Source organism: Aethalodelphis obliquidens, unplaced genomic scaffold, assembly GCF_003676395.1.
Source record: "Aethalodelphis obliquidens isolate GAN/ISIS:26980383/991018 unplaced genomic scaffold, ASM367639v1 scaffold21, whole genome shotgun sequence".
Taxonomy (NCBI): domain Eukaryota; kingdom Metazoa; phylum Chordata; class Mammalia; order Artiodactyla; family Delphinidae; genus Aethalodelphis; species Aethalodelphis obliquidens.
Window position 1 is genome coordinate 16,580,529 of NW_020837965.1, and position 25,036 is coordinate 16,605,564.

A 25,036-nucleotide genomic window follows, 5' to 3' on the forward strand; every position below is an offset into this window, starting at 1 on the left:
TATCTTCTTGAACATTGTCTCTTTTAAACTGGCCTAAATTTTGTTACCCCAAACCAAATAGTTGAACAGAATTTCAAACAACTGAGATTTTAAAATTTGTGTGTGTCATCTTTAAATGTCCTGAGTTCTGAAAAGAATCAGTGATAAGGGAGGATCATTTCATTGTAATTTCACTTCTCCTAAATTCAAGCTTACCTGAAACAGAATTTGCTTTCCAAGAAGAGGTAGTTGAATATAACAGATGACATATGTACATACCCAAGAAACCATCACCATAATCAAGAAAATGATTCCTCCAGCCCCTTCCTGGACCACTCCCTGGCAACCACTGGTCTGCTTTGTTACTATGGTTTGCAGTTTCTAGCATTTTATATAAGTGGAATCACATAGTGTGTGCTTTTTGTCTGGCTTCTTTCATTCAGGATAATTAATTTGGAATTCATCTATGTTGTATCAATAGATCATTTCTTTTAATTGCCGAGTAGTAATATTCCATTATATGGATTTAATACAATTTATCTATCCGTGTTGATGGACATTTGGGTTGTCTCTAATTTTTGGCTATTACAAGTAGAGCTGCTATGAACTTTCATGTAGATGTCTTTGTGTGGACATATGCTTTCTTTTGGCATATATGCATTTCTTTGAGGTAAATACCTCAGAATGGAATGGCTGGGTCGTATGGTAGGTGCATGTTTAACTTGAAACTGCTAAACTGATTTCCAAAGTGGTGCAACTTCTGGCAGCTACATTTTCCATTCCTGCCAGCAGGGTGTGAGTTCCAGTTGCTCCACACCCTTGCCAACACTTGGTAAGATCAGTCTCCTTAATTTTAACCATTCTGATAGGTGTGTAGTGGTTTCTCATTGTGGTTTTAATTTGCTTTTCTCTAGTGACTACTGATTTGAGCATCTTTTCACGTGCTTGTATGCCATTCTCATATGCCTTTTTTGGTGAAGTGTCTGTTAAAATCTTTTGCTTTTTAAAAATCGGGTTGTCTTATTAGTAAGTTATGAGTTTACATATTCTAAATATAAGTTCTTTGTTGTGTGTATGTTTTGCAAATATTTTCTCCTAGTCTATGGCTGCATTTTCATTCCCTTAACTGTGTTTTTTGAAGAAGTTTTAATTTTGATAAAGTACAATGTCTTGGTTTTTAAAACTGGTTCATGCTTTATGTATTGTATTTAAGAAATCTTTGCTAAATTCAAGGTCACTAAAATTTTCAGCTATTGATTTCTGCCAAATAAAATCCTAGCATCATCCTTTTAGAGTGCCTTTGAAGAACATGTTTGAAAAAATTTTTCTGAAAAATTGAGCCATATGATTCAGTGATTATTTTTTAATTACTAAGTGTCTGTTATTTGAAATGGGAAAGATTATTTCAGCACAAAAAGAATCACACTTCAAAGTCTTCAAATTAAGTAATGAATGTGTTTTTATTTCTCTTATAATTTAAAAACTGTGAACATTCTGTAATTCAGCAGCAGCCTTTATTTCCAGGTGACTTCTTCACTGGGTGTTAATTCCCTGCACGGAAAGAAAAAAAAGGAAGAAAAAGCAAAAGTGTAAATAAAACTTTTATGAGAGGATAAAAGGGAAAGTCAGAAGAATATGGATTCAGTATTTCATATTGTATTAAACTGACCCATTTAAAAGTTATGAGATTCAACATATTCATTCTATTCTCTCATGATTTTAAACTTTTACCATCTCTTCATTTTTCCAGATTAAAGAACTGTAATTTCTTAGTCTATCTTTATATGAAAGCAATTATCCTCTCAGTGAGTTCATTTAATGTTTTTTATATTCTTTCTAGCTCATTTTATCTTTCTTGAAATCCCTGGCTGGAACCTCCTCTACACAACGCCTTTGGCTGCTGCTTGGTTCTCTTGTCCCTTGAGCTTCCTCCTGCCTGGCTGCACAGTCAGTGGCAGACACCCTGTCTTGCTAACTCTAACTCTGGTGCCATCTCCAGAGACACAGTGGGACCAGGCAGCTGCCAGGTGCTATTTGATCACCCAACCACCATGTCTAAAGGTCTCAACCAGTGTTGCTGAGAACACAGCACCAAGCCACAATTAGTGCCATTGTTTTCAGCTACATCATGGCCTAAGTAAGACAGTGTATGATCATATATGTTAAAGTACATAGAGGAGGCTTTGGCAAGCTGGTTTAAGACTGTTTCTAGGTTAAAATGTACCCTGACTTAAAAAAAAAGACTTTCAAAGATGTGAAATAGCCTGTTCAGAAACTAAAGACTTATTTACATTCCAAAAGTAATCATAGAGTTTTGTCTAAGGATTAAGCAACAAACAAGACTACAAAATAATATCACTTAAAACTAAATCCTCAGGGGGGGAAATTACCCCTTCTGTTTATTTTGGCACAAATGACATTAAGAAGAATACTTCTAAAACCTGACTGTTGGTTTAATAAAAAAATACAAAAACTAACCTTTTATATAACAGACTCTTGTTCCGGAAGGCAATTAGCTTTTCATCATTCTTTCTGTCTAGGTAACATCCAACGACAAATCCCACAGGGACAAGTATATGTACCCAGTGGTCACGCACAATCTGAAGTAAGTTCATCATGAATGCTATAAAAAAAAAAAAATGACCAGAAATATAACTGCCTTTGAAGTATCTTAAATCACATCTGAAACAGGAAGGATATAGATGTTAAAAGCATAATAAGCCTCTTTACATTTGTTTGGCATCAGAATGTAGTATACTACTTAAAATCTACTTGATGAAGATTATATAGGTACAATGATTAGTATAAAAATTATACTGCACTGAAGTCAATTTACTACCTTTTATTTCTAGCTCCACCAGTGATCTGATATAACACAGGAATGGAGAGAGTATTAAAAAAATTCTACCTGCAAAAGCTGAGTATTTGCACCCTCCTAGTATTGATTTAGAACCTTTACATTTGTAAAATATTTTTAGAACCTCTCACAATGGTAAACCAAATATAATAGTATTTTGTCAGAAGCAGAATTCTTTCAAGCTGTAATTATTGAAAACTATTTTTTTAAACTAATTTTTGAAAGGAAATGAAAACATATGAGAAATTTTAAAAAATCCTATTGAATAATGTCACAACAGATCTGAATATCAATTAAATGACTCTACAAAACATATGGGGACAGAGGAACTTACTTTTGTAGAATGACTACTAGGTACCAGAGCCATCATATAGTCCAATATATAACACGAAACATTGTTATCGTTATTTTACAGGTAAGAATACAGTTTAACCCAAATAGGTGATACGTGTAGATCTGGAATTCAAACTCAGGTTAATTCCAAAGCTCTAGCTCCTTCTATCATATCCAAATGCCTCTTGTAGAGAACCTTCCCCTAATTGATACTTATGGTACTTAAGACTTTTTAAGTGTTAAGAAGAGATTCTAAAAGGCAGAAGAGGAGGACTTCTTCATAGAAGATCTAGAAGTCATCATATGGAAAATGAATTTGCAGTAATTCAATAAAAACACAGTTGAATCATCAATTTTCTGTAAAAATTTGTATCTAAAGATGAAATAAAAATACATATGTATGCACATCAATCTATAATAAATAAATCCTATATTATGGCTGAGAAGACAGGACAACATCATAGAAAGATAATACATTACTGCTAACAAAAGGGCTTAGCACTGAACTCTGCTAGGATTATGTAGACTGGATTCCTGCTGCTCCTTCTAGGATACTGGTTCTCACACACATTCTAATTCTTTATTTCTCAAGCTTTACTATCTAAAGGCACTGGGTTAGGAAATAGACATGAAGTTAAGTCACACAATTACGACATACTGTCTTTCACAGAGTGTAATATTACACACAGCAGATTCCAGTCTGAATATCACTGATCTAGAAAATTATGATCTAAGTAAATGAGATGTTTGAAATAACTCCCCAGCTGATTTGCTGCAAATAGTTCTTGGACATATAAATGTAAGTGTAACCAATCTTACCTTATTCCTAGAAGATGGTGGTTCTCTTAGCATTGTACGTTCCCTAAGTAGCATTATTTGCATTTAGATCCTTAAATACTGTTTGATAAACATTTAGGTACTTTTTGTGATTCCGATCAAGTTAGCCACTTGTTTTATAAACTTGAGCCAGTCAAGTATGGGAATAACAATGCATGCCTTAATCAAATGATGTAACCTGGAAAGCACTAAACTACAAAATACTAGACAATATAGGTTTCTAGAGAAGTCTGGGGGTCATCTATTCTCCCACCTGTCCTTATTAGATTCCTCAAGTTTCTTAAGAGGTGTCAATTCTAACACTCAGCACAGCTGACTGTAAGATAACTGTATTTAACCAACAAAAAAAGTAATTGCTGACTCTCAGCCCAAGACTTTTTAAATAAGCCCATGGCCACCTGTGGGCTATAAGCCATTACTGTTGGCACTCCTCTAACAGGGCCAGAAGGCAATTCTGTCTGGCTTTACTCTAAGCAGAAGAGATGAGCCAAGACCTTGAGACTCCTGCTGTATACAGGCTCTCACAGAGACTCTACAGGATTCAACTACCATGATGGAAGCCTGATTCCATCCCAAAGACATAAATGGCAAATCTTAGCCCCACAGGCATTTCATATTACAACTGTACAGTCTACTACTAAGTGGACTTTGGGACCCAGTGGCACTCAGCATAATTTATCCTGCATATGTCACTGCAAAGACAAAGGGATGACCAGGGAAGACAAAGATTGATAGACATAAAAAGTGAGCAAGAATGATTCCCTAGAGAAAGGATAGGAGGGGGAACGTAGACAGGCTCCTCATCACCGGCTCAAGACAGTAAAATGGCTTCATCTGACGGTCAAAGGGTAGCAAGCACCTGGGCCAATCTCTAATGAGACAGGTCTAGGCTTGGATAAAGAGTGACATCCACATGGGTGCCCTCAACGTCACTGTACATATTATTAGTGTCTTCTTTATATGAAGATCTCTCAAGAAAAATTTTCTTTTTACTTCGGAACTGGGGAGTAGCTATGCTATTCCTGAAACAAAACAAACTAGTTTTTATCTTATGGACTTAGGGAATTGAGTAACGGATGATGTATCCTTTGATACCAAAATGATCCAAAATTTTTTCCCTACCTTTAGAAAGAGCTGACTCTTAGAGTACTCTCTGTAAGGCATGGTTCTTAATGCTTTTCACAATCACCAATTCATGTAATCCTCACATTACTATACACGTATTAACTAATACAATGTCCCCAATGCAGTAGGAATATTTTTTTCAGATGAGGAAATCCAGGGACAATCAACTTGCCTAACGTCACAGATGCAGTAAGTGGCAGACTGGTATTAAAACCCAGGCAGTCTGGATCCTTGGTCCAAGCTCATTGGTGCTTTACTGTCTCTTACAGTAAGTATAAAGGTCAACATTTATATTAACCTTACTTTTGGCTTTATCTCGTTTTTCCTAATAAGGACATAACTTGGAGATATCATGAGTTTGGTTCCAGACCACCGTGATAAAGCGAACATAACATAGAGATAAAGCGAGTCACAAGAATTTTTTGGTTTCCCAGTGCACATAAAAATTAGGTTTACACTAGAGTCTATTTAAAGTGTGCAATAGCATTATGTCTAAAAATACAATGTACATACCTTAACTAAAAAACACATTATTGTTAAAAAAATGCTAACCAACATCTGACAATGCAGGGTTGCCACACACCTTCAGTTTGTTAAAAATGCATTATCTGTGAAGCACGATAAAATTTGATATGCCTGTATTACCTTTTCTTCAACCCAATTTTTTTCCGCTTAACTTCTAAAAAGAAAATTGTATATAGTGTGCATTTTTGTAAGCCCCTCTGAATTCACGCTGGAATAATACAGACGACTAGACATTAAAAAATAAATTCTACTCTAATTAGTCCCTACAGCACTTTATATGTAGTGATCAAAAAGTGTCGACTTAACCTATAAAAAGCAGTTCTGGATGCATGGAGAAACGGAACTCCTTGAGGTCTGGAACCTCGTCTTAACGACGTATACGCCCGAGAAATCAAGCATAAGTATTACTTTTTTAAAAATTAAGCTTTGAAAAAGTGTGTATTTTGTGGAATGGTCGGCTCAAGACGGTTGGAGACTTAGAAGAGAGCAAGGTTAGCTTCCAATCCTCAATAACGAGGAAGGCAGAACTCTGAAACTTGGACCAATCGGAGATGCTCGCGAAGAAGCAGTCCCTTCCCCGCTGCAGCCTAGGAGCCGTGAACCTAAAGATATTTTTCAGTTAGGGCAGCCTCAGAGTACCCGTTCCCAAAGGCGCCAGGCGGGAACCGTGAGCGCAGCCGCCCACATCAAAGCAATCCCTATTTCCTCGCCTTTCCCTCTCTCCTTCGCTGGAAGCCTCGGGAAGGTGGGCCGCTGCAGTCTCGGGGAGGCCCAGACCACCCCCACCCGCAGGTACACACCGCCGCTGAGGGCTTTCCTAGAGGTGCACCCTCCCCGCCTGAACAAAGAGGACTCTCGCCACCTCGACCTCCCGAGATCCCGGACCCACCTGAAGCCTCGGGAACGACACCGAGACCACAACCTACACCGGCGGTGAGCCCAGCCACCGGCGCCGGCGGAAGCTGCGGCCTCGGTACCCACCATTCGCCGCGCCCGCTCGAAGGGAGGGGTGGCTCCGATAAATTATTCCTCTTCTTCCTTCACTGCTTGACTCTTCTCATATTTCTTTTAGCTTCAACACATTGTAAATTCTTTAAAAATAAAACTTCGGCCCCAGGTGACGAGACTCGGTGTAAATGCCACCTCCTTCCTCCAGCTTAGTCCCTCCCACCCCCGAAGATGGTATCACCCCGGGTTTCCCCGCCTCCGCGGATCGCCTCCAGTTTCAAAATGGCGGCTGCCATTGAGGGGCTTCTGCTGCCTGATCGTCACCGGCGCTGCTGAGCCAACCTCATCTTTTCTCGCTCTTGAACCTGGATGCGACTAAGGGTTGGGAAGGGCAGTGGACGGCGTTGGGGGGAGGACTGACGAGGCAAGTGGGGGCGGAAGAAAGCAGTGCGCCTTTGCATGGGGGAGGGAACGTCTCGGCCCTCGGGGAGAGCCTGGCTCCGACTCCGACCCGGTCTCCGCCGCGGACGTTCCCCCAGGGTTGCGGGTGCGACTGTCCTGGTCGTTTCTGGCAGAAGTGTTCAGCGAGGGAAAGAGAGTGACTTCTCCAAGTGTCTAAAGCTCTCGGTCTTTTGTGGCAGTTCCTACGATTCACTCCCAGACTCTCCTTTCCTCCTTTTTCCTGTTTCCCTCCGGCCTTTCAGTCTCTCGTCGCTGGAGGAGTTAATCCGACGCCAGCTTTGGCTTCTTAGCATTGTGGCTACCTTGTTCTCAGCTTCCTCGCTCGGGGTCTTCCCGTCATTTCGGGTTGAGAGATCACGAGACTACTGGGCACAAAGTAGGCGTTCTTTTTAGTTAATCGACTCCAAAGACCTTTAAGACATTACAGTGCTTTGTTAAAACAGCCTCGGCCCTCCTCCAGCATCTCCTTTGAGCGCTTCCAGCATCATTACTCTATTTACGTGCTCTTCAGTAAACATGGGGTCAGAATAATTTTAACTCCGGCAAGGCTGGCTTCCTGTGACCAGGCGAGCCTGCGTTATCATTGCCCATGCCCTAAGTTTTAATTTTAGAACCCCTTTGACCGTGTTGTGAAACCCGTGCTCTCCCGGAATTGACCAGAAGGAGACTTTTCTCACTTGAGCTCCAGTGCTAACCCAGACTCTTTCGTTTTCCCGTAGATTTTGCATGGTTCCCCTCAGTTGTCATCAACATGCACGATCGTTATTGAGAGAGCAATTAACTGATAATTAAGGCGAAATGGTATCCGTCAGAAGTCACTGCCGGGAAGGAATTTATAATATGGTGAAGGTTCATTCCTTTCAGTACACATTTATGTTGCTTTGAGCGCTGTGCTTGGTATTGGAGTTAAAAAGATTCACTTTTACTCTTCCCCCATACGTTTAACGTCCATTCAGCATATATTCTTTGTGCCTACTTGTGCTAGCTAAAAATAAATAACATTGCCTGGAGACACCAAAATAGCTTTATAAAGGAGTAAGTATTTGAGTTGGGTCAGGAAGGGTCAAAAGGAATGTACTAAGCTCAGGAGAAGGTCATCCGTGGCTGCAGTACAGAGATGCAGAGACTTGAGAAGTTTTGGCATGCTTAGGGAGAGCGGGAGAATGAATGCGCTTGAGCATGCAGTGTAAGGGCGGTTGCAACAGGGAGATTGAGGTAAAGTTGTGAAGGACCTTGCTTTCCAAGGAAGGTGTTTAGATTTTATTCGGTATTTAGCCGGAAGTCAAGGACTGCTTTGCGCAAGGAAGGGGCATGAGGAAATTTATTTTTTAGGGTGGTCTCTCTGATAGCTGTGTGGAAGACCAACTTGGAACAGGAAAACTAGATGAGAGGAAATTGCAATCATTCAGGTAAGGTAATGAATGCCTCCTTTGAGGCAGGATAGTAAAGGATGTCAGACATTTCTGAAATATCAAATAGAATTCAACTGGTGGCAGCCAAAATGGTGATAAGAGGGTGACTTCAGAATTTTTAGTCTGGGAGACTAAGTGGTTGGTGATACCATTAAATAAAGCCTAAGACATGTACAAAATAGTATGGTGCCAACTTGCACTTTAGGAGTGGCAAAGCACAGTGCTCTACAGTCCAAAACATTGATTTTAGATTCTAGAAATCTCTGCTATTACAGTAGCCTCTAGCTACATGTCGCTATTGCACACTTGAAATTGTGGTTAGTTCGAATTGTGTTGTGCTGTAATTATAAAATACACACTAGATTTTGAAGGCTCAGTACCAAAAAAAATCTCAATAATTTCTTTAATTATTACATGTTGAGATGATAATATTTTGGATATATTGGGTTAAATAAAAGTAATTTCACCTGTGAAACTTCAATGTGGTTGTGAAAAAATTTTTTAATTATATATCTGGCTTGCATTATATTTTTGTTGGACAGAGCTGTTCTAGTCTAGACTAATGATAGAGGGATTAGTGAGGAAGTGGGATTTGAGCTGGGCCTTAAAATGATGATAGTCAATGGTGATGTCAGAGCAGCTTGCCGGCTCCCTCCATTGCCAGTTAAGGCATTCAGGTTCTGCTTTTTCAAGCAGTAGGAGGCCTTCAGAGATTTCTGAGCAAGGGATCCTAAGTGCAGGGGTGTTTTGGAAGATTAATCTGGTAGTAAGGTATACGTTGAGATGAAGGAAGGAGAGGCTGGAGGCAAAGAAACAGCAACTGAAATGTAAGGTAACGAGGCCCTGTATTAAGGTACTTCCAGTAGGAATGGAAAGGGAATGATAAATGTATGAGGCATTCTCAGGGGGAAATAATCAGCAGTTGGTAGTAGTCTGTTCAAGAAGTAAAGGAAGGAATAACACAAGGAGTGTTTCAAGCCTTGGTTATTTAGATGACAATTAAGAAGTCATGTCATAGAGTTACAAGGTACATTTGAGTCTAAAGAAATTTAGTCTCAAAATAGAACCAGCAAAGTTGAAAGGAGGAAGTGTGCTGCTAAATACCTAAATACTCTCCTTTTTTATCTCCTTGCTTTCTCTATCTTCTTTATCTAATCATGTACCCCAGCTAGTTTTTCTAAAATACAGAACTACCTGTATCACGTCATCTTACTTGATAAGTGATCTTAAAATGTTTCTCTGTTGCCTGTTCTCTGTTCAACAATTAGAACTGGGTCCAAAGTTTCTAAGGCCTTTCATTAGCTGGCCCTTTTCTATTCATTAGGACTTTTCTTTAATTTTTTGCTTATATGAAAGTGTGCCAGGCTACTTTTGTCACTGGTACTCTAAGTTTTTGTTTTATGCCTTTTATCATGTTATTCCCCTGTTTGAATAGCTTTTTCTCTTTGTCTCTTTCTGCCCACGGCCTACCAGTCCTTACCTATTGAATAATTTATGATCCCACCTCTTTTCTGATTCTCAATAACATAAGCTAATGTCAGTTTTTAAAATCTTATTTCCTAAGCTGCATATTTCAGCCCCTGATTAGAGCCAATTTCATGTTATTTATTTTTGTCTTTTATTATCTTAGTCCTATTTTTTTTATGTAAGTTTAGGCTTCCTATAATTATGACAAACGTATTATTTATTTATTTATTTATTTATTTTTTGTGGTACGCGGGCCTCTCACTGTTGTGGCCTCTCCCGTTGCGGAGCACAGGCTCCGGACGCGCAGGCTCAGCGGCCATGGCTCACAGGCCTACCCGCTCCGCAGCATGTGGGATCTTCTCGGACTGGGGCACGAACCTGTGTCCCCTGCGTTGGCAGGCGGACTCTCAACCACTGCGCCACCGGGGAAGCCCGACAAATTTATTTTTTTTAACAAAGAATCATATAGGGACTTCCCTGGTGGGCCAGTGGTTAAGAATCTGCGCTTCCACTGCAGGGGGCACTGGTTCCATCCCTGGTCAGGGAACTAAGATCCTGCATGCCTCGCCACACGGCCAAAAAAAAAAAAAAAAAAAAAAAAAGGAGCATATGTTATTCTATTTGCTCAAGGTTTTCACCTTAGGGCAAGACATAGACGTTAAATACTGTAATTAAAAACAGAAGTAAATCATTATACCGCATTCGTGAGACTCTTATTTCTTTATTTTTTAGATTTTAAAGAACTCTTTCTTTGAATTCATGGTGTTTCATCTTATATACGACTGAGATACCAGTAAGTAAAGACTGTCTAATAAAGATACAGCTTTATTATATTACAAGCAATTGTAATAAAAATCTTTTCATCTATTGAAATCTGGGTCTGTCTGCAAAAAAGTTTTAACATGAGCTCATTCAGTTCTACCTGCAAGAAGCTTTGTATTTTCACTTCATACTCTAAATAAGGAAAGTGGGGGGTAAGGTAGATTTGAGTAGGAAAAGTTTCTCTTAGGCCATTAATATAATTGTGGTACAGGGAGATTCAAGTCCTATCCAAAACTGTACTTACAAATATTTTTAATTTTTAATTTTTCATCAGATAGAGAATTAGTATCTTTGTATATCTCATACCTTACAAATAGGAACACACCAAGTCAATATATTTTTTTAAATTAATTAATTAATTAATTAGACTGCGTCAGGTCTTAGTTGCAGCACACAGGATCTTTGTTGTGGAGCGTGGGCGGGCGCAGGCTTCTCTAGTTGCGCTGCGCGGGCTCCAGAGCACACAGGCTTCTCTCTAGTTGTGGCATGTGGGCTCATTAGTTAGCGGCACGCAGGCTTAGTTGCCCCGTGGCATATGGGATGTTAGTTCCCCAACCAGGGATCGAACCTGCGTTCCTTGCATTGGAATGCGGATTCTTAACCACTGGACCACCAGGGAAGTCCCTAAGTCAATATATTTTTAATTTTAACTTCTTTGTTTCAGTAACTATTTGTTAAACAACCACTACGTGTAAGATGTGCTAAAATAGTAAGGATACAAAAATAGATCAAACCTAGTCCTGCATTCAGAGAGCTCTCCCAAGCCAGAGGAAACACATGTAAATAGGTAGCTGTTAATGGTGTGGTAACAGCATTAAGCTCATTTAATACCAGCCATCTTCATTTACTCATTTAAGAAGCATTTACTGACCACCACTATGTGTTAGGCACCGTGGGGTGTTGGAATATAACTATGATCAAAATAGACCAAGTCTCTACTTTCATGGAGTCATTATTCTGGTGTGGAGGTTAAGAGGAGAGAAGGGGATGGACAAAGTGAGTAAGTAAATAAGCAGCAAGTGCATGTGGGCACTAAGTATTTTGAGGAAAATAGAAGGAAGATACACATTATAGGATGTAACTGAGGTGGGGATGGACTTTAGGGTGGTCAGAAAATGTTTCTGAGAGAATAAATTTGAGGCAGGGAAAATAATAGCTCAAACTAGTTAGAGATCTTGGTGACAGTGGAGATAGAAAGAAATACTTGAGAAATTATTATACTTGAGAAATACAATAGAAGTAAAAATGCAGGACTTATTGATGGATTGGATGTGAGCAACAAGTTAAGGAAGGAATCAAGGATGATGCCATTAGAGGCCAGATGGTCTTAATGCTGTGGGATTGGGTAAGATTGCCTAGAGAGAAAAGAGAAAAGAAAGTCCTGCTGAAAAGCACTGCCTCATTTAGAGGTTGAGGGGAGAAAGAGGTATTAACTAAGGTGAGTGAAGAATGGCCAGTTAGATATAAAGAAAAACAGGAGAGGGTTGACAGAGGAGAAGAGGAAGGTGTTTCTGGAAGGATGGAGCTGTTACTTTTGTTGATTGCTGCTACGATTTCCAGTAATTTAGGACCACAGAAATGTCTGTTGGCTTCAGTTGTATAGAGGTTTGTCAGTGACCTTGATGAAAGCTCTTGTAGTGATAGGGTAGAGAAAGAAGTCAGATTTAGTAGTGTGAATGGGAGCTGAGAAAGTGGAGACACATCTGTGGACAAATATTCTGAGAAATTTTGCTGTGAAAGGGGAGTGTAGAAATGATGAAGCAGTTGCAGGGGATTGGAGAATTAAGAGAGGGTTCTTTTAAGTTGGGAAATTCTAGAGTATCTTTGTATGCTAATAGGAATGGTACATCAGTGATACGTTGATGATACAGGAGAAGGAGGAGATGACTGAAGAAGTTATCTTTAGAAGAGAAACGAGAGTGGGATTCAGAGCACATACAGGGGATTGGCCTTGGATGAGAGCTGAGCTATTTGTTCGTTATGATAGGAGACACAACAGTATACATGCAGATAGGTTAACAGCGTATTTGGAAAATGAGGGGTTACTGTCTGATTACTTTTATTTTATAATTGAGGAATGAGGTGAGATTATCAACAGAGAGTAGGGTGGAGAGAAGGGGGTGTGATACTTGAGCAGAGAAGAGGAGATGTGAAATGATGGTCTCAGATGGAAAGTCAACCTACTAAGAAAAATCAGATTGATAGGTAGGACATAGTGCCTGTTTGAGATCTTTGGCCATGAATTTGAAGAGCAAATAGCATAGTTTTGTGATTGGTTTTTTTTTCCCCTTCTGGCAACATTGAGCTGCTGGAATAGACAAAGTGAGTCATTGGAATCAATGAGGGTTGGGATTTTGCCAGCCTCGTACAAAGAAGGATTAGAGCAGCAAGATAGTTGAGAGTATTTTGCAAAATAATCATGATGGATCGCTGATCAATGGTAAGACATGAGTGGAGACAGGAGGGGGTCATGGACAGTGAAAAAGTAGCCAGTGATAGAGATACCAGTGAGGCTAAAGGATTTTTGCAGTGGGAATTCTAGAGTAAGGAAGAATTCTAGAGTAAGGAAGGTGGGAGTGAGAGAGGGAGATAGTTGAAGGTGATATTTTGAAAGTGCTGCAGCTTATTGGCCATGATAAGGTCATGGTTGTGACTGTGGTGGTGGGTAGGTGAAGTGAAATGAAGATTATTGGAGTTGAGAAAGTGAAGGAACTAAGAGGTCAGTATTGAAGCTACTCAGAGGAAGACTGAGTCAGGAACTAAAAGTCCTCAGTGAGTGAGGTCAGATTAATAGATGCCAGCAGTAAGGAAGAATAGGAAAGGCTCACAGTGAGCTGGCTGGGCAGCATGACCTTCAATGGGACTGGAGTATTTTGAGGAGGAAGGAGAAGACAGGTTGGAAGCTGCAGTGAGGAGGAAGGAGCACATCCTTCCTGCTTCGGAGGTCAGGGAGTACAAGAGGAAAAAAGGCCTCTTGAGAAGACTGCAGGAGAAACTAGGTTTCTGTGAAGATTTGCAGGTGAGGAGAATGTTCAGAGAAGAGGTTGAAGTTCCAGGTTAGTGCAGTAGTTCCAGAGGGCATACTGAAAGGATTTCGGAGGGAGAAGAGGTAGTGGATTGGGTCCAATTAGATGTACGCGTCAGTGACTACGGATAACCTAGGAGTCTTGGATGTTTGGCCATGACCGAGGTGAACAAGGGTGGGAGATACGATATGGCAGGATTAGCCCCCGACAGCCTGTTAAGAAAGGTGGGCGGTTTACCTTAGTTTGTTGAGATGACCTTGGGCAGATGGCGAGGGATCGTGAGATATGCAGTGACCTCTCTTACTTGCGTAGTTAGCCAGGAAAGGCTAAAGCTAAGATCTGAAATGTAGCTGTGGAGTTGTACTTTGCTAATCAGTGTTTTTAATAACATCTGTTTAATAGCACACAAATTCTAGGTCCTAAATTCCAGTACATGTGTTCATGTTGTATCTTCTTGAAATATGTAGTAGGCATCCTGACTATATTCTATCAAGTATGTGTTGAGCACCTACTATGTGTCAGGTTCTCTTTTAGAAATTACAAACATAAGGTGCTACCTCTGTTTTTCAGTTGCTCACATTCCAGTGCAAGAGTTCTTAACATTAAACTCCCTGAAAAATACATGAATTTTTACATGTATATGGGCCTTTTCATCTTTTTTTAAGGACTGGGGGGAGAAGGAAAGGTCCATAGCCCTTTATCAGATTCTCGGGGGCGGGGGTCCCTTTATTTAAGAACCCCTGGTCTACTAGTAGAGAAAGACCCATAAACTAATAACTGTAATGAGGTGTAATTACTGTCATCACAGAGCAAAATAAAGGAGGAAGAAATTTACCGTGAAGAATAGGTTCACTAATTTAGTATACATTTATTTATTGAGGAACTTTGTAGCCTCCATTCTAGGTAATTTACACATTATTTGAAATCTTCCAACATCCTTTCTATGTATATATTAATACTCATGATTTATAGACTAGGATACATAAGTGAGGAAATGTTAATTAACTTGCCCAGAACCACATAGGAGTAAATTCAAATACGGGTCTGTCTGATTCCAAAATCTACTACTTTTCATTAAACCACACTGGGGAGCCACAGAAGGACTCTTCGTAAACAGGAGTGTGTAAGATTATGTTTGTACCTTTACGCTTAGCAATGATGGAAATAGGTCTTTAAAATGACTTTTATGTTTAACTATGTTTTTATTTCTATTGAAAGAACCTTTTGGATTGTTGTTATTGGACCGAAAAAATGACATCTATTATCAAATTAACTACCCTTTCTGGGGTCCAGGAAGAGTCTGCTCTTTGCTATCTTCTCCAAGTCGATGAGTTTAGATTTTTATTGGACTGTGGCTGGGATGAGCACTTTTCTATGGATATTATAGATTCCCTGAGGAAGTAAGTTGCTGTTAATATTTCCACACTTTTAGTAAATCAACTTCTCTTTTTTACACTGTTATACCATTTTGATGTTACACAGTATTTGCTTTTTTGCTCTAATTTAGTTGATAGTAAAATGTTTAGTTTTACTTATGCTGAAGAGCCAAATACTGACTGTTTTTATTTGTGTAGTTTTGATTGACTCAAGCTGTGTTTATTGAAATTCAGCAAAATATTAAGTTAATTGTTACTTGCTCGATGGAACTCAGTAGAAATTTTTGCACCCTAATTTTAGAAAAAGAGTAAGATTAAGTTTATAAGAATTTGAATAGAGGAAAAACCTTCCTTGTAAAAGTTCTTCAGTCAGATCACATTAGCTTATTTTCTATTATCTTTTGATGCAATTCCTGTTATCTTTTGATTCAATTTGAGAACTGATACTTAGAATAAAGACCGTGAGATACAAAAGGATACTAATCCGTCAAAGAAAAATTTAGTTACGTTAGCAGTATTGTACTAATTATGGAAGGAACCAGGACTTAAACATTTAAAACACTTAGAACTTGTAGCAAAAATTTTTTTTCTTATTTTTTTGTTGATGAGAACATATTATTCATTGACTAATTGAAGTTTTACTATCATGAATATACTGTCAGTCACCATGCTAAAAAGCTGAGACAAAAATCCATAATAAATATGTGGCCTCTTAAATATCCTTTCCTTAACAATTTCTTAAATTCTAAGCTGAGTTCTTGAACTTAAATTAATAGTATACAAGATAGCCACTTGAAATCAGCTTATGTGTGGTGTCTACTGTTTCCCTTTCTTTTTCCTTTTTTTAAAAAAATGTGTCTAGACACTATATATTTATGTGCAACTTATACCATAGTTTTGATCTCTATGTAGGACAGGGATAGTAATAATTGAAATTCATAGGTAACATAATTTTAGCTCTTAGTTTTTTTCTTTTACCCCAGCATAGTCTTCGATTCAGAGTACTGAGAGGAATCAGAACTGGCAAATTAATTTTGAGTATCCTGCCTTTACCCTTGGGAACAAGACTGAGAAATAGTCATTTTGATTGTGTTCTAGGCATGTTCACCAGATTGATGCAGTACTGTTGTCTCACCCCGATCCTCTCCATCTTGGCGCCCTTCCGTATGCTGTCGGAAAGTTGGGTCTGAACTGCGCTATCTATGCAACCATTCCTGTTTATAAAATGGGGCAGATGTTCATGTATGATCTGTATCAGGTAATTTAAGCAATTAAAAAAAAATTTTTAACACTCCTGCAGTGAACATTTTTAACCTTTTATTTGTGTTGTTCTTTTAGTCCCGACACAATACAGAAGATTTTACACTCTTTACACTAGATGATGTGGATGCAGCCTTTGATAAAATACAGCAGTTAAAATTCTCTCAGATTGTGAATTTGAAAGGTAAAACCTGTTTCCAGTAGCAAATAATTGGACTAATGGGGTTTAAACTACTGAAAAGTACAAGGGGAATTTGTCATAAAAATTATAGGCACTATTGTCTGAAGAATAAAAAATTAGCATTTTTTCATAGGGAACTATGAAATTCCCCAAAGTCATTTGAATTTTAAAATATTCCAGACTATATTCTAACAAAATGTAACAGCTCAAGCCTTTTCACATTTAATTTGGGAAACACTTATTTAGTGTTTACTGTATATAGTGCACAAAGGTAAATGTGGCCAGATTCTCTCCCTAAGAGCTCATAGTTAGGTTGAGGACAGTAGATCAGATGTAGGTTGAGTAGCTCAGATGACTAAATGTAGTGACTGAAGTCAATGAAGTGCTATGGCAGCACAGAGTAGAACATGCCTGAATTCTAGAATTGAACATTAAAAGAAAATCGTCATTTAATTAGGTCAGGAAGTCATATATTAAGTATACATTTTTCATCTATAGAGAGAATTATATTAAAACATTCTCATAAATTTGACCCCATAAATATGAAAAAATGGCACAAAATGGACTCTGAAGATTAGCCAGGAAGTAACAATGGTCTTAACAGTTTTGCTTGTACTTGTTTTCTGTACGATAATTCTTTACCATAATGAGATAAGAATTGTCAGTTTAGAGGTTAGGGAAGATGGAAACACTTGATAATTATGTGCACAATAGAAATATTAAAATTTATTAGTTCATGCTAAGTTATTAAATAGTAATGGCAGTCTCTAGCCTTCTATTTATCAGCACAAATATATCTGCAAGCATATATAATAAAATGACAAGAGTGCCTGCATAAAGGTATGGGGTAGCTGGGGGACAGGCGGGTGAGACTTGCATTTCACTGTATGCCTTTTTACTTCTGAATTTTGTATCATTGCATATGTTACCTATTTAAAAATAGCTAAAAATAAGTAACCTTTCTTTAGGATTGTAAAAAGAAATCTGAGTACTGTCGTTATCTTGTTGACATAGGTAAAGGACATGGCTTGTCTATCACACCTCTACCAGCTGGTCATATGATAGGTGGAACAATATGGAAGATAGTCAAAGATGGAGAAGAAGAAATTGTTTATGCAGTTGACTTCAACCACAAGAGGGAGATGTAGGTATATCAAGACAAAAGCTAATGGAAATGCAATTCGTATTATTTCATTCTTTGGTGGGAAAATTAGAAACAAAGTTATTTTTTTAACTAGAAATCTAGAGCAATTTAAAAACATCAAACAGTGAATGTTTTCAGAGTTATTTGCATTGTAAGGGAAAAAGTTTGATATGAGATAAAAGACATTGTTTTGAAATTTACATGCAAATATCCACTTATAAAACAGATTTCTCTCTGGAGATGTTGCAAAGGAGATTAATTTTTGTACAACAAATTATATTTTATATGTTCTTGACCTATTTAGAGGAACTTTGCAGGTGGGGTTTTTTTTTTTCTGTTTTTGATAAAGTCATTGATACCATCTAATATAACTATATTTAAAGTCAAACTCTCTTTAAAAGGGGACACAGTAGTTTAATTTTAAAACTTCATTTTGTACTTACAGCATTTCTATAAAATTGTTTTGGCTTCTTTTGTAATTTCTGTACATCAAGTACATAGCTATTCTATATTAGATTACAGTATCCTCAAGATCTTTTGTATCTTTTTAAGAAATATTTAAGACTAATAAGTTGAATGTTAGGCTCTTGTAATCACAGGTTAATGAGGAAAGATGGGTATTTGAGTAAATGGTATTCAAATATTTTGGGAAAAAACTTGGTTTGTGTTTTTTTTTTTTACCACATAATGAAATAAATTTCAGTTGGATTAGAATTAAATAGAAAATGAAACAGTATTGGTGAGTCTGATCTCTTGATTTGGAAAAGACTTTGTAAGACTTGGTCCACTGCAGAGAGGCAGTGGACCAAGTTGCAAAGGAAGACTGCTAGATTTGATTACATACAGGTTTAAAATGTCTGAAACAAACTAAATTAAAGACCTATAAACGAGGGAAAATATTTACATCAAGTTGAGCAAAGACTTATTTATAAGACCAGGTATTAATCAATCAAAAAGATACCAGTTGCAAAATGGACAAAAGTTATAAAGTCAAAAAAGAGAAAATTTAAATGATAATGATTTTTTAAATTAAATACTGTTAAAATTGTTTTTAAATGGTAGTATTCTTCTGGGAAATATTTAGTGAGTTGGTCATTCTTTCTGGTTGAACCTTTCTGGAAAAGGGAGAGCTTTCTGAAAAAGGTTAAACCTTTCTGGAAAGCCATTTAGCAATATCATGTATTCTAGTAAATACATTTCTAGGAATGTGTCCTAAAGAAACAACTAGAAATTGTTGCAATTGAAGCTTTTTGCAAAAGTTTTCTTTGACAGATTATTTATAATGGCAAAAAAAAAAAGTAACCTAAATATCAATAAAGGGAAATGACCAAATAAATATTGTACAAACACAACAGAAAGCTTTTATAATTGTTAAAAATCAGATTTAGAAAATGATTTTAATGTCATGGGAGAAAAGTAGGATATAGAACTGAGTATATAATCATATACATGGGATATCACCTTTGTAAAACACATATACCTATATACGCATAGAAAAATTTATGTACTTAGAAGATATACCCCAAAATATTATATCAATTATCTTTTTTTTTTTTTTTTTTTTTTTTGCTTGCGGTACGGGGGCCTCACACTGTTGTGGCCTCTCCCGTGCGGAGCACAGGCTCCGGACGCGCAGGCTCAGCGGCCATGGCTCATGGGCCTAGATGCTTCGCGGCATGTGGGATCTTCCTGGACCAGGGCATGAACCCGTGTCCCCTGCATCGGCAGGGGGACTCTCAACCACTGTGCCACCAGGGAAGCCCTCGATTATCTTTTGAGTGATGGTACTCTGGAAGAGCTTAATTTTCCTTTTTTGAATTTATCAGATTTTCTTATCAAGGAACATGTATACTTTTATAGTTAGAAAAGGAAAAAACCTTATAAAAGAAGTTATTTTTTAGGTAAGAAAAGCTATTGTTTATTTGAAATGATATAAAGTATTCCTCTTCTTCAACTTCGTTATAGCCACTTAAATGGATGTTCCCTGGAAATGCTAAGCAGACCCTCTCTACTTATCACAGATTCATTTAATGCTACGTATGTGCAGCCGAGGAGAAAACAAAGAGACGAGCAACTTCTGAGTATGTATTGCATACTGTCCTTTGTACAGAGCTGTGGAAGTACATGGTAGTATGAATTACTGTTTATTCTGTTCTGTTTGACATTTTTCTTGTCATATGAGATTGGCTAACTCTAGTATTTTTGAAAAAATATTATGTGACCATATCAATATTTTTACAAAAAGATGCTTTAATTGGTTTGAATTTAACTTCTGTGGGATAGGTATAAAGATTGGTTTCTTCCTGCCATTCAGCACATAGCTAGCTCTCACTGGTATATGTCTAGGGAACATCAAAATATATAAAGATCTCGTATAAATCTACTAGAAAAACATTTACACTCGAAAAGAAAAATGAACAAAGGAGGTAAATGAGGGTGCAAATAGTCTGCTGATTTTGGTGTTTGGGTGTTTTATGCTCTAGTCTAGTAGTCTTGATTCTAAAGAGATGTATCTCGGCCATCCCTGGTTGCTTCTGCTTTGGCTTGAGCCCTATTACCTTACATTCTTTTTTTGTAAGCTGCATGGGAATTCAACAGGGAAAATTGGATTCCACTTTCAACATGTTTGATACCACTGCCTTCATTTTTCTACTTAAAAAGTATGACTTATATACTGTGTTACTCTAACTTTTAAGAAGTTTTCAATTCTTGGTATTTTTTTTGTTGTTTGTTTGTTTTTGCTAGAGTTTGATTTGACTAAATATTTCCAAGCAGACTTTTATCTAGAAAGTCTTTTATTGGAAGAGGGAATATTATTTATCTTTTATTCTACAGGCATACATACATACAAAATATGTATGTATTAATCTAAACTATAAATGTGTGTGTATAAATTTGGGAATTATGTTTTATAATGAAGTTCATTGAGGTAGGCAGGTAAGACCAGAGTGAGCTGGAAACCCAAGGCTGATTGCATTTGCCTTATTCACCCAATTTTCCCGGTATACTATACAAATGTCATTTTCTATGTATACTGTGGGGGAAAGGGTTGGAAACCACCGATTTATAATTTTTCAATGGAAAAAAAAATTGAGAGTTAATGGCATTCTTATAAATTATAGTCTTCATAGTAAAAACATGGAGATAAAGTTATCTTTAATTTTATAGCAAAGTATTGTTATGTTCTATAAGGATTTTACATTCTTGTTTTCTAGCAAATGTCCTGGAAACACTTCGAGGTGATGGAAATGTGTTAATAGCAGTGGACACTGCTGGCAGGGTTTTGGAACTTGCTCAACTCCTTGATCAAATTTGGAGAACTAAAGATGCAGGATTGGGTGTTTACTCATTGGCACTCCTAAATAATGTCAGTTATAATGTGGTGGAGTTTTCTAAGTCCCAGGTTTGTTTTCATGTTATCATTTGTAATAAAGATGTTTTCTGCAGAGATTGGGCTTATGGAAAACAATGTGTTAATTGCCCTTTGGATTTTCTTTTTCTCTTGGGGTTGATGATAATAATGTTGGTAATGATGATGATGATGATAAAAACTAAAAATCAACCACTTACTGTTCTGTACATTTTGTGTATTATTTTCATTTAATCCTTATATATCCTATGAAGTAGGTTCTGTTTTTGTCCCCATTTTACAGACGGGGCAACTTGGTTCTCTAATGCTTAGTATCACAATCTGTAAAATGACGGCAAAAGTAGAACCTACTTCATAGGATATAATTGTTAGAATCTGTTTTTCTCTTCCTTTTGGATAAGCTCTTTCTCTTGAAGTAGCAATGTCTGGGGTAAGATATTCATTTAGAACTTATATACCGCCTTCTGAATAAGATTTAAGGTGACTTATAACTGAAACGTAATGCAAAATGAGATTTCTAGGGATGAATTTCTGGGAAGATCTGATGGGGAATAGAAACAGACAATAAGCTGCTTATTAACATGGTACAAATATAAGCAGCCATTGGTGGAAAAAAGACTTTAAACAAGATGGAATTTGAACTCCTTGACTATTGTAGGATACATTGAGGTTTTAATACAGTATTTTCTAATTATTGTCACCTTTTCCCCCCATATTAGGTAGAATGGATGAGTGATAAATTGATGAGATGTTTTGAAGACAAAAGAAATAATCCATTTCAGTTTCGTCATCTCTCTCTATGTCATGGTCTTTCTGACTTGGCTCGAGTACCTAGCCCTAAAGTGGTACTTGCCAGCCAACCCGACCTAGAATGTGGATTTTCAAGGGATCTCTTTATTCAGTGGTGCCAGGACCCTAAAAACTCGATCATTCTAACTTACAGAACTACTCCTGGGACTTTAGCACGTTTCCTAATTGATAATCCTTCTGAAAAAATTACAGAAATAGAGGTAAGTGCTTGTATCTGAACTTTATCTTTTTTCTTTTTTGGCCGCACTCTGTGGCGTGTGAAATCTTAGTTCCCTGACCAGGGATTGAACCCATGCCCCTTGCAGTGGAAGCACGGAGTCTTAACCACTGGACTGCCATGGAAGTCCATGAACCTTATCTTAAAATTGTTTTGGGGGGTACATTATACAAGATGTTTATAACAGTGACCCAAAATAAAACTTGGAGTTGTTTCAGGATTTTTATCTGACTAACAGTAGAGAAGCTTTAATAGCACATATTTCAGAGCTCCTTAATTGGAAACTCTCAGTATTGAACCCTTCCATGGTACCCTCTGGAACCATACCCAGAGAGTATGCATATATGCTGTATTCTTATTTGCTCTTTGAAAAATTCCTTTCACATCCTTCCTGTAATTGAAATCTGGCTATTTCCTAATGATTTCTTTTTCCTGTAGCCTTTTCTTTCATGCTTCGTGTACTTTGGGCGGGGTAGGTATCCTTGTTCTGTGTTGCAGCTTTCAAGCCATTTCTCTTCCCTCTGTAGTTCATGCTGTCAGACTTGAAAATACACTGACCCCTCCTTGTTTCAGACACTGATCTCTTGGTCATTCTCTGTTGTTCATCGGTGACTTTAGACCCTGGTTCACAGTCTTCCAGTCCACTCATACTCAGGACTCTATTCTTGATGACTTTAGCATCCATATGTATGATTTATCCAGTTTTTGGCCCTCTCAGTTCCTTGACACCTTATTTCTTAATGATCTTTTCCTCCACTCCACCTCAGCCATCCCTTCCCATGATCACGCTGTCCACTCCCATGGTCATACCTTTAACCTTGTTATGATCTCCAGATCTCTCAAGCATCCCACTCTGGTCTCATAGCTGACTTTCTCTAGTACTCTCATGCCAACAATTCTTTGGTCCCATTGGGACTTTCAATTCATGAACCTCACCACTTCTGCTAATCATCATTGTTCCATTTTCTGGCTGTGTTGGGTCTTCATTGCTGCGCACAGGCTTTCTCTAGTTGCGGTGAGCGGGGGCTGCTCTTCGTTGCGGTGAGTGGGCTTCTCATTGCGGTGGCTTCTCTCTTGCGGGGCACAGGCTCTAGGCGCGCGGAATTCAGCAGTTGTGGCGCATGGGCTCAGTAGTTGTGGCTCACGGGCTCTAGAGCACAGGCTTGGTAGTTGTGGCGCATGGGCATAGTTGCTCTGCGGCATGTGGGATCCTCCCAGACCAGGGCTCGAACCCGTGTCCCCTGCATTGGCAGGCGGACTCCCAGGCACTGCGTCACCAGGGAAGCCCCATATGTCTAGGGTTCTTTGCCCTCTCACCTTGTTAGGGGTATTTCTTCTGTAGTTATTCTTTTTCTCTCCATTATCTATCACCTTTTCCCTCTACTTGGTGACATCCAAAATAATTTTTACTATTCCTTCTCTACTCCCAAACTTGTTCTTCTCTGAGTCTTCCTCATGTCATGGAATAGCAATGCTTTCCACATATTTATTCAAGCCCCAAATACAGAAATTTTAAAAATGTTCATTGAAGTGTAATATATACTGAAAAGTTTGCATATTGTAAGTGTACAGCGTGATGAATTTTCCCAAATTGAACACACCTGTCTAGCTTATACCCAGATCAAGAAACAGACTATTACCAGTACCCCAGATACCCCCTTTCTGATCCTCCCTATCCTTCCAAGGGTAACCACTATCCAGGCTTCTAATGCACAGATTATTAAAATTTATTTTCAGTTCCTTACTTTTCTCTCACTACCCATATCTAATCCAGGAGCAAGTCCTATTGACTCAACCTCCAGATATATCCTAAATTCGCCTACTTTTCTCCATCTCCACTCCCAATCATCCTAGCCCATGCTAAGTGGTGTTGCCTGGACTGTGCAGTGGTTTTCTAATTGGTTTCACTGTTTTTACTTTAATACTCCCATAATCCTTTCTTCTCATAGCAGCCAAAGACATATCTTTCCCTTTCACTCTGTCTCTGTCTCTCATTTTATTGTGGTAAAGCCACATAACATTAAATTTACCATCTGAACCATTTTTAAGGGTCCAGCACAGCAGTGTTAACTATATGAACATTGGTGTACAATAGATCTCTAGAACTTTTCATCTTGCAAAAAGTTCTGTACCCATTGAACAACTCCCAAAGGCATCTTTTAAAAATTCATCATTTCATGTCATTCCCTTGCTTAAACCCTCAGGTGGCTTCCTTCTACTCTTTGAATAAAATTCACACTCCTTACCTGGGCTTTCAAGATCCCACTGATCTGATCTCCACCCACTTTTCTGACCATATCTCATTCCATTGTCTTTATGCTCAACACTGCTTCACTGCATCAGGGTCTCCTGCCTCTGATGTTCTTCCCAGCTTTGCACTTGGTCACTCCTTGTCATTCAAGTCTGTTTAAAGGTCACCTCCTCAGGTAGGGCTTCTCTGACTACCAGCCTACTACTCAGTTAGTTGCCAACCCATCACATTACTTTATTTTTCCTAGCTCCCATTGCTATCTGATATTTTCCTTTGTTTGTTGTCTTCCTTTTCCTACTACCAACTAGAATACAAGTTCCATGAGAAAGGGATCTTGTTTTTTTATATCCCTAGCACCCAGAACAGTGCTTGGTATATTGAAGGTCCTCAATAAATGTGTTGGTTGAATTCATGAATGACCAAATAGGTGAATAGGCAATAAACCAGATTTCTTATCATGTTAGATAAGAGTTTACTATGTATGGTATTTTTTCATCTACATTTATCATTCTCTAGAGTCAAATCTTACTCATTTAAGAAGAGCAAAAACAGTAAATGAATAAGGATTAATGAATTGGAGTAAATTTGATTAGGAAAAAGGAATAACTTGGAGGTAATACAGTGAAGGACTAGG

At 38.1% G+C, this 25,036-nt stretch overlaps 2 protein-coding genes across 5 annotated transcripts in view; one reads left to right on the forward strand and one right to left on the reverse strand.

Moving 5' to 3' along the window:
• Positions 1–1,420: 1,420 nt before the first annotated feature.
• Positions 1,421–6,815, reverse strand: NDUFB1 (NADH:ubiquinone oxidoreductase subunit B1). Of its 2 annotated transcripts, none has more exons than XM_027120391.1 (3): positions 6,638–6,815; positions 2,458–2,602; positions 1,421–1,530 (listed from the first exon to the last, which is right to left on the reverse strand). In XM_027120391.1, the coding sequence occupies exons 2-3, from the start codon at positions 2,595–2,597 to the stop codon at positions 1,494–1,496; spliced, it is 177 nt and encodes a 58-aa protein (XP_026976192.1). In that variant the 5' UTR covers positions 2,598–2,602; positions 6,638–6,815; the 3' UTR covers positions 1,421–1,493. The 2 variants fall into 2 exon arrangements, with proteins under 2 accessions (XP_026976192.1, XP_026976191.1); XM_027120390.1 differs by having other exon boundaries at positions 6,546–6,654.
• Positions 6,262–25,036, forward strand: part of CPSF2 (cleavage and polyadenylation specific factor 2) — a 31,648-nt gene continuing 12,873 nt past the window's right edge. Inside the window, exons 1-9 of one of the 3 annotated variants that reach the window (XM_027120388.1) lie at positions 6,262–7,028; positions 10,678–10,738; positions 15,012–15,193; positions 16,268–16,427; positions 16,508–16,613; positions 17,625–17,754; positions 19,720–19,835; positions 20,970–21,157; positions 21,844–22,134. In XM_027120388.1, the coding sequence (XP_026976189.1) occupies positions 15,045–15,193; positions 16,268–16,427; positions 16,508–16,613; positions 17,625–17,754; positions 19,720–19,835; positions 20,970–21,157; positions 21,844–22,134 (1,140 nt within the window). In that variant the 5' untranslated portion in view covers positions 6,262–7,028; positions 10,678–10,738; positions 15,012–15,044. Of the gene's footprint in view, positions 7,029–8,396; positions 8,476–10,677; positions 10,739–15,011; positions 15,194–16,267; positions 16,428–16,507; positions 16,614–17,624; positions 17,755–19,719; positions 19,836–20,969; positions 21,158–21,843; positions 22,135–25,036 lie in introns of those variants that run through there. The other 2 variants (XM_027120387.1, XM_027120389.1) reach the window with 2 other exon arrangements.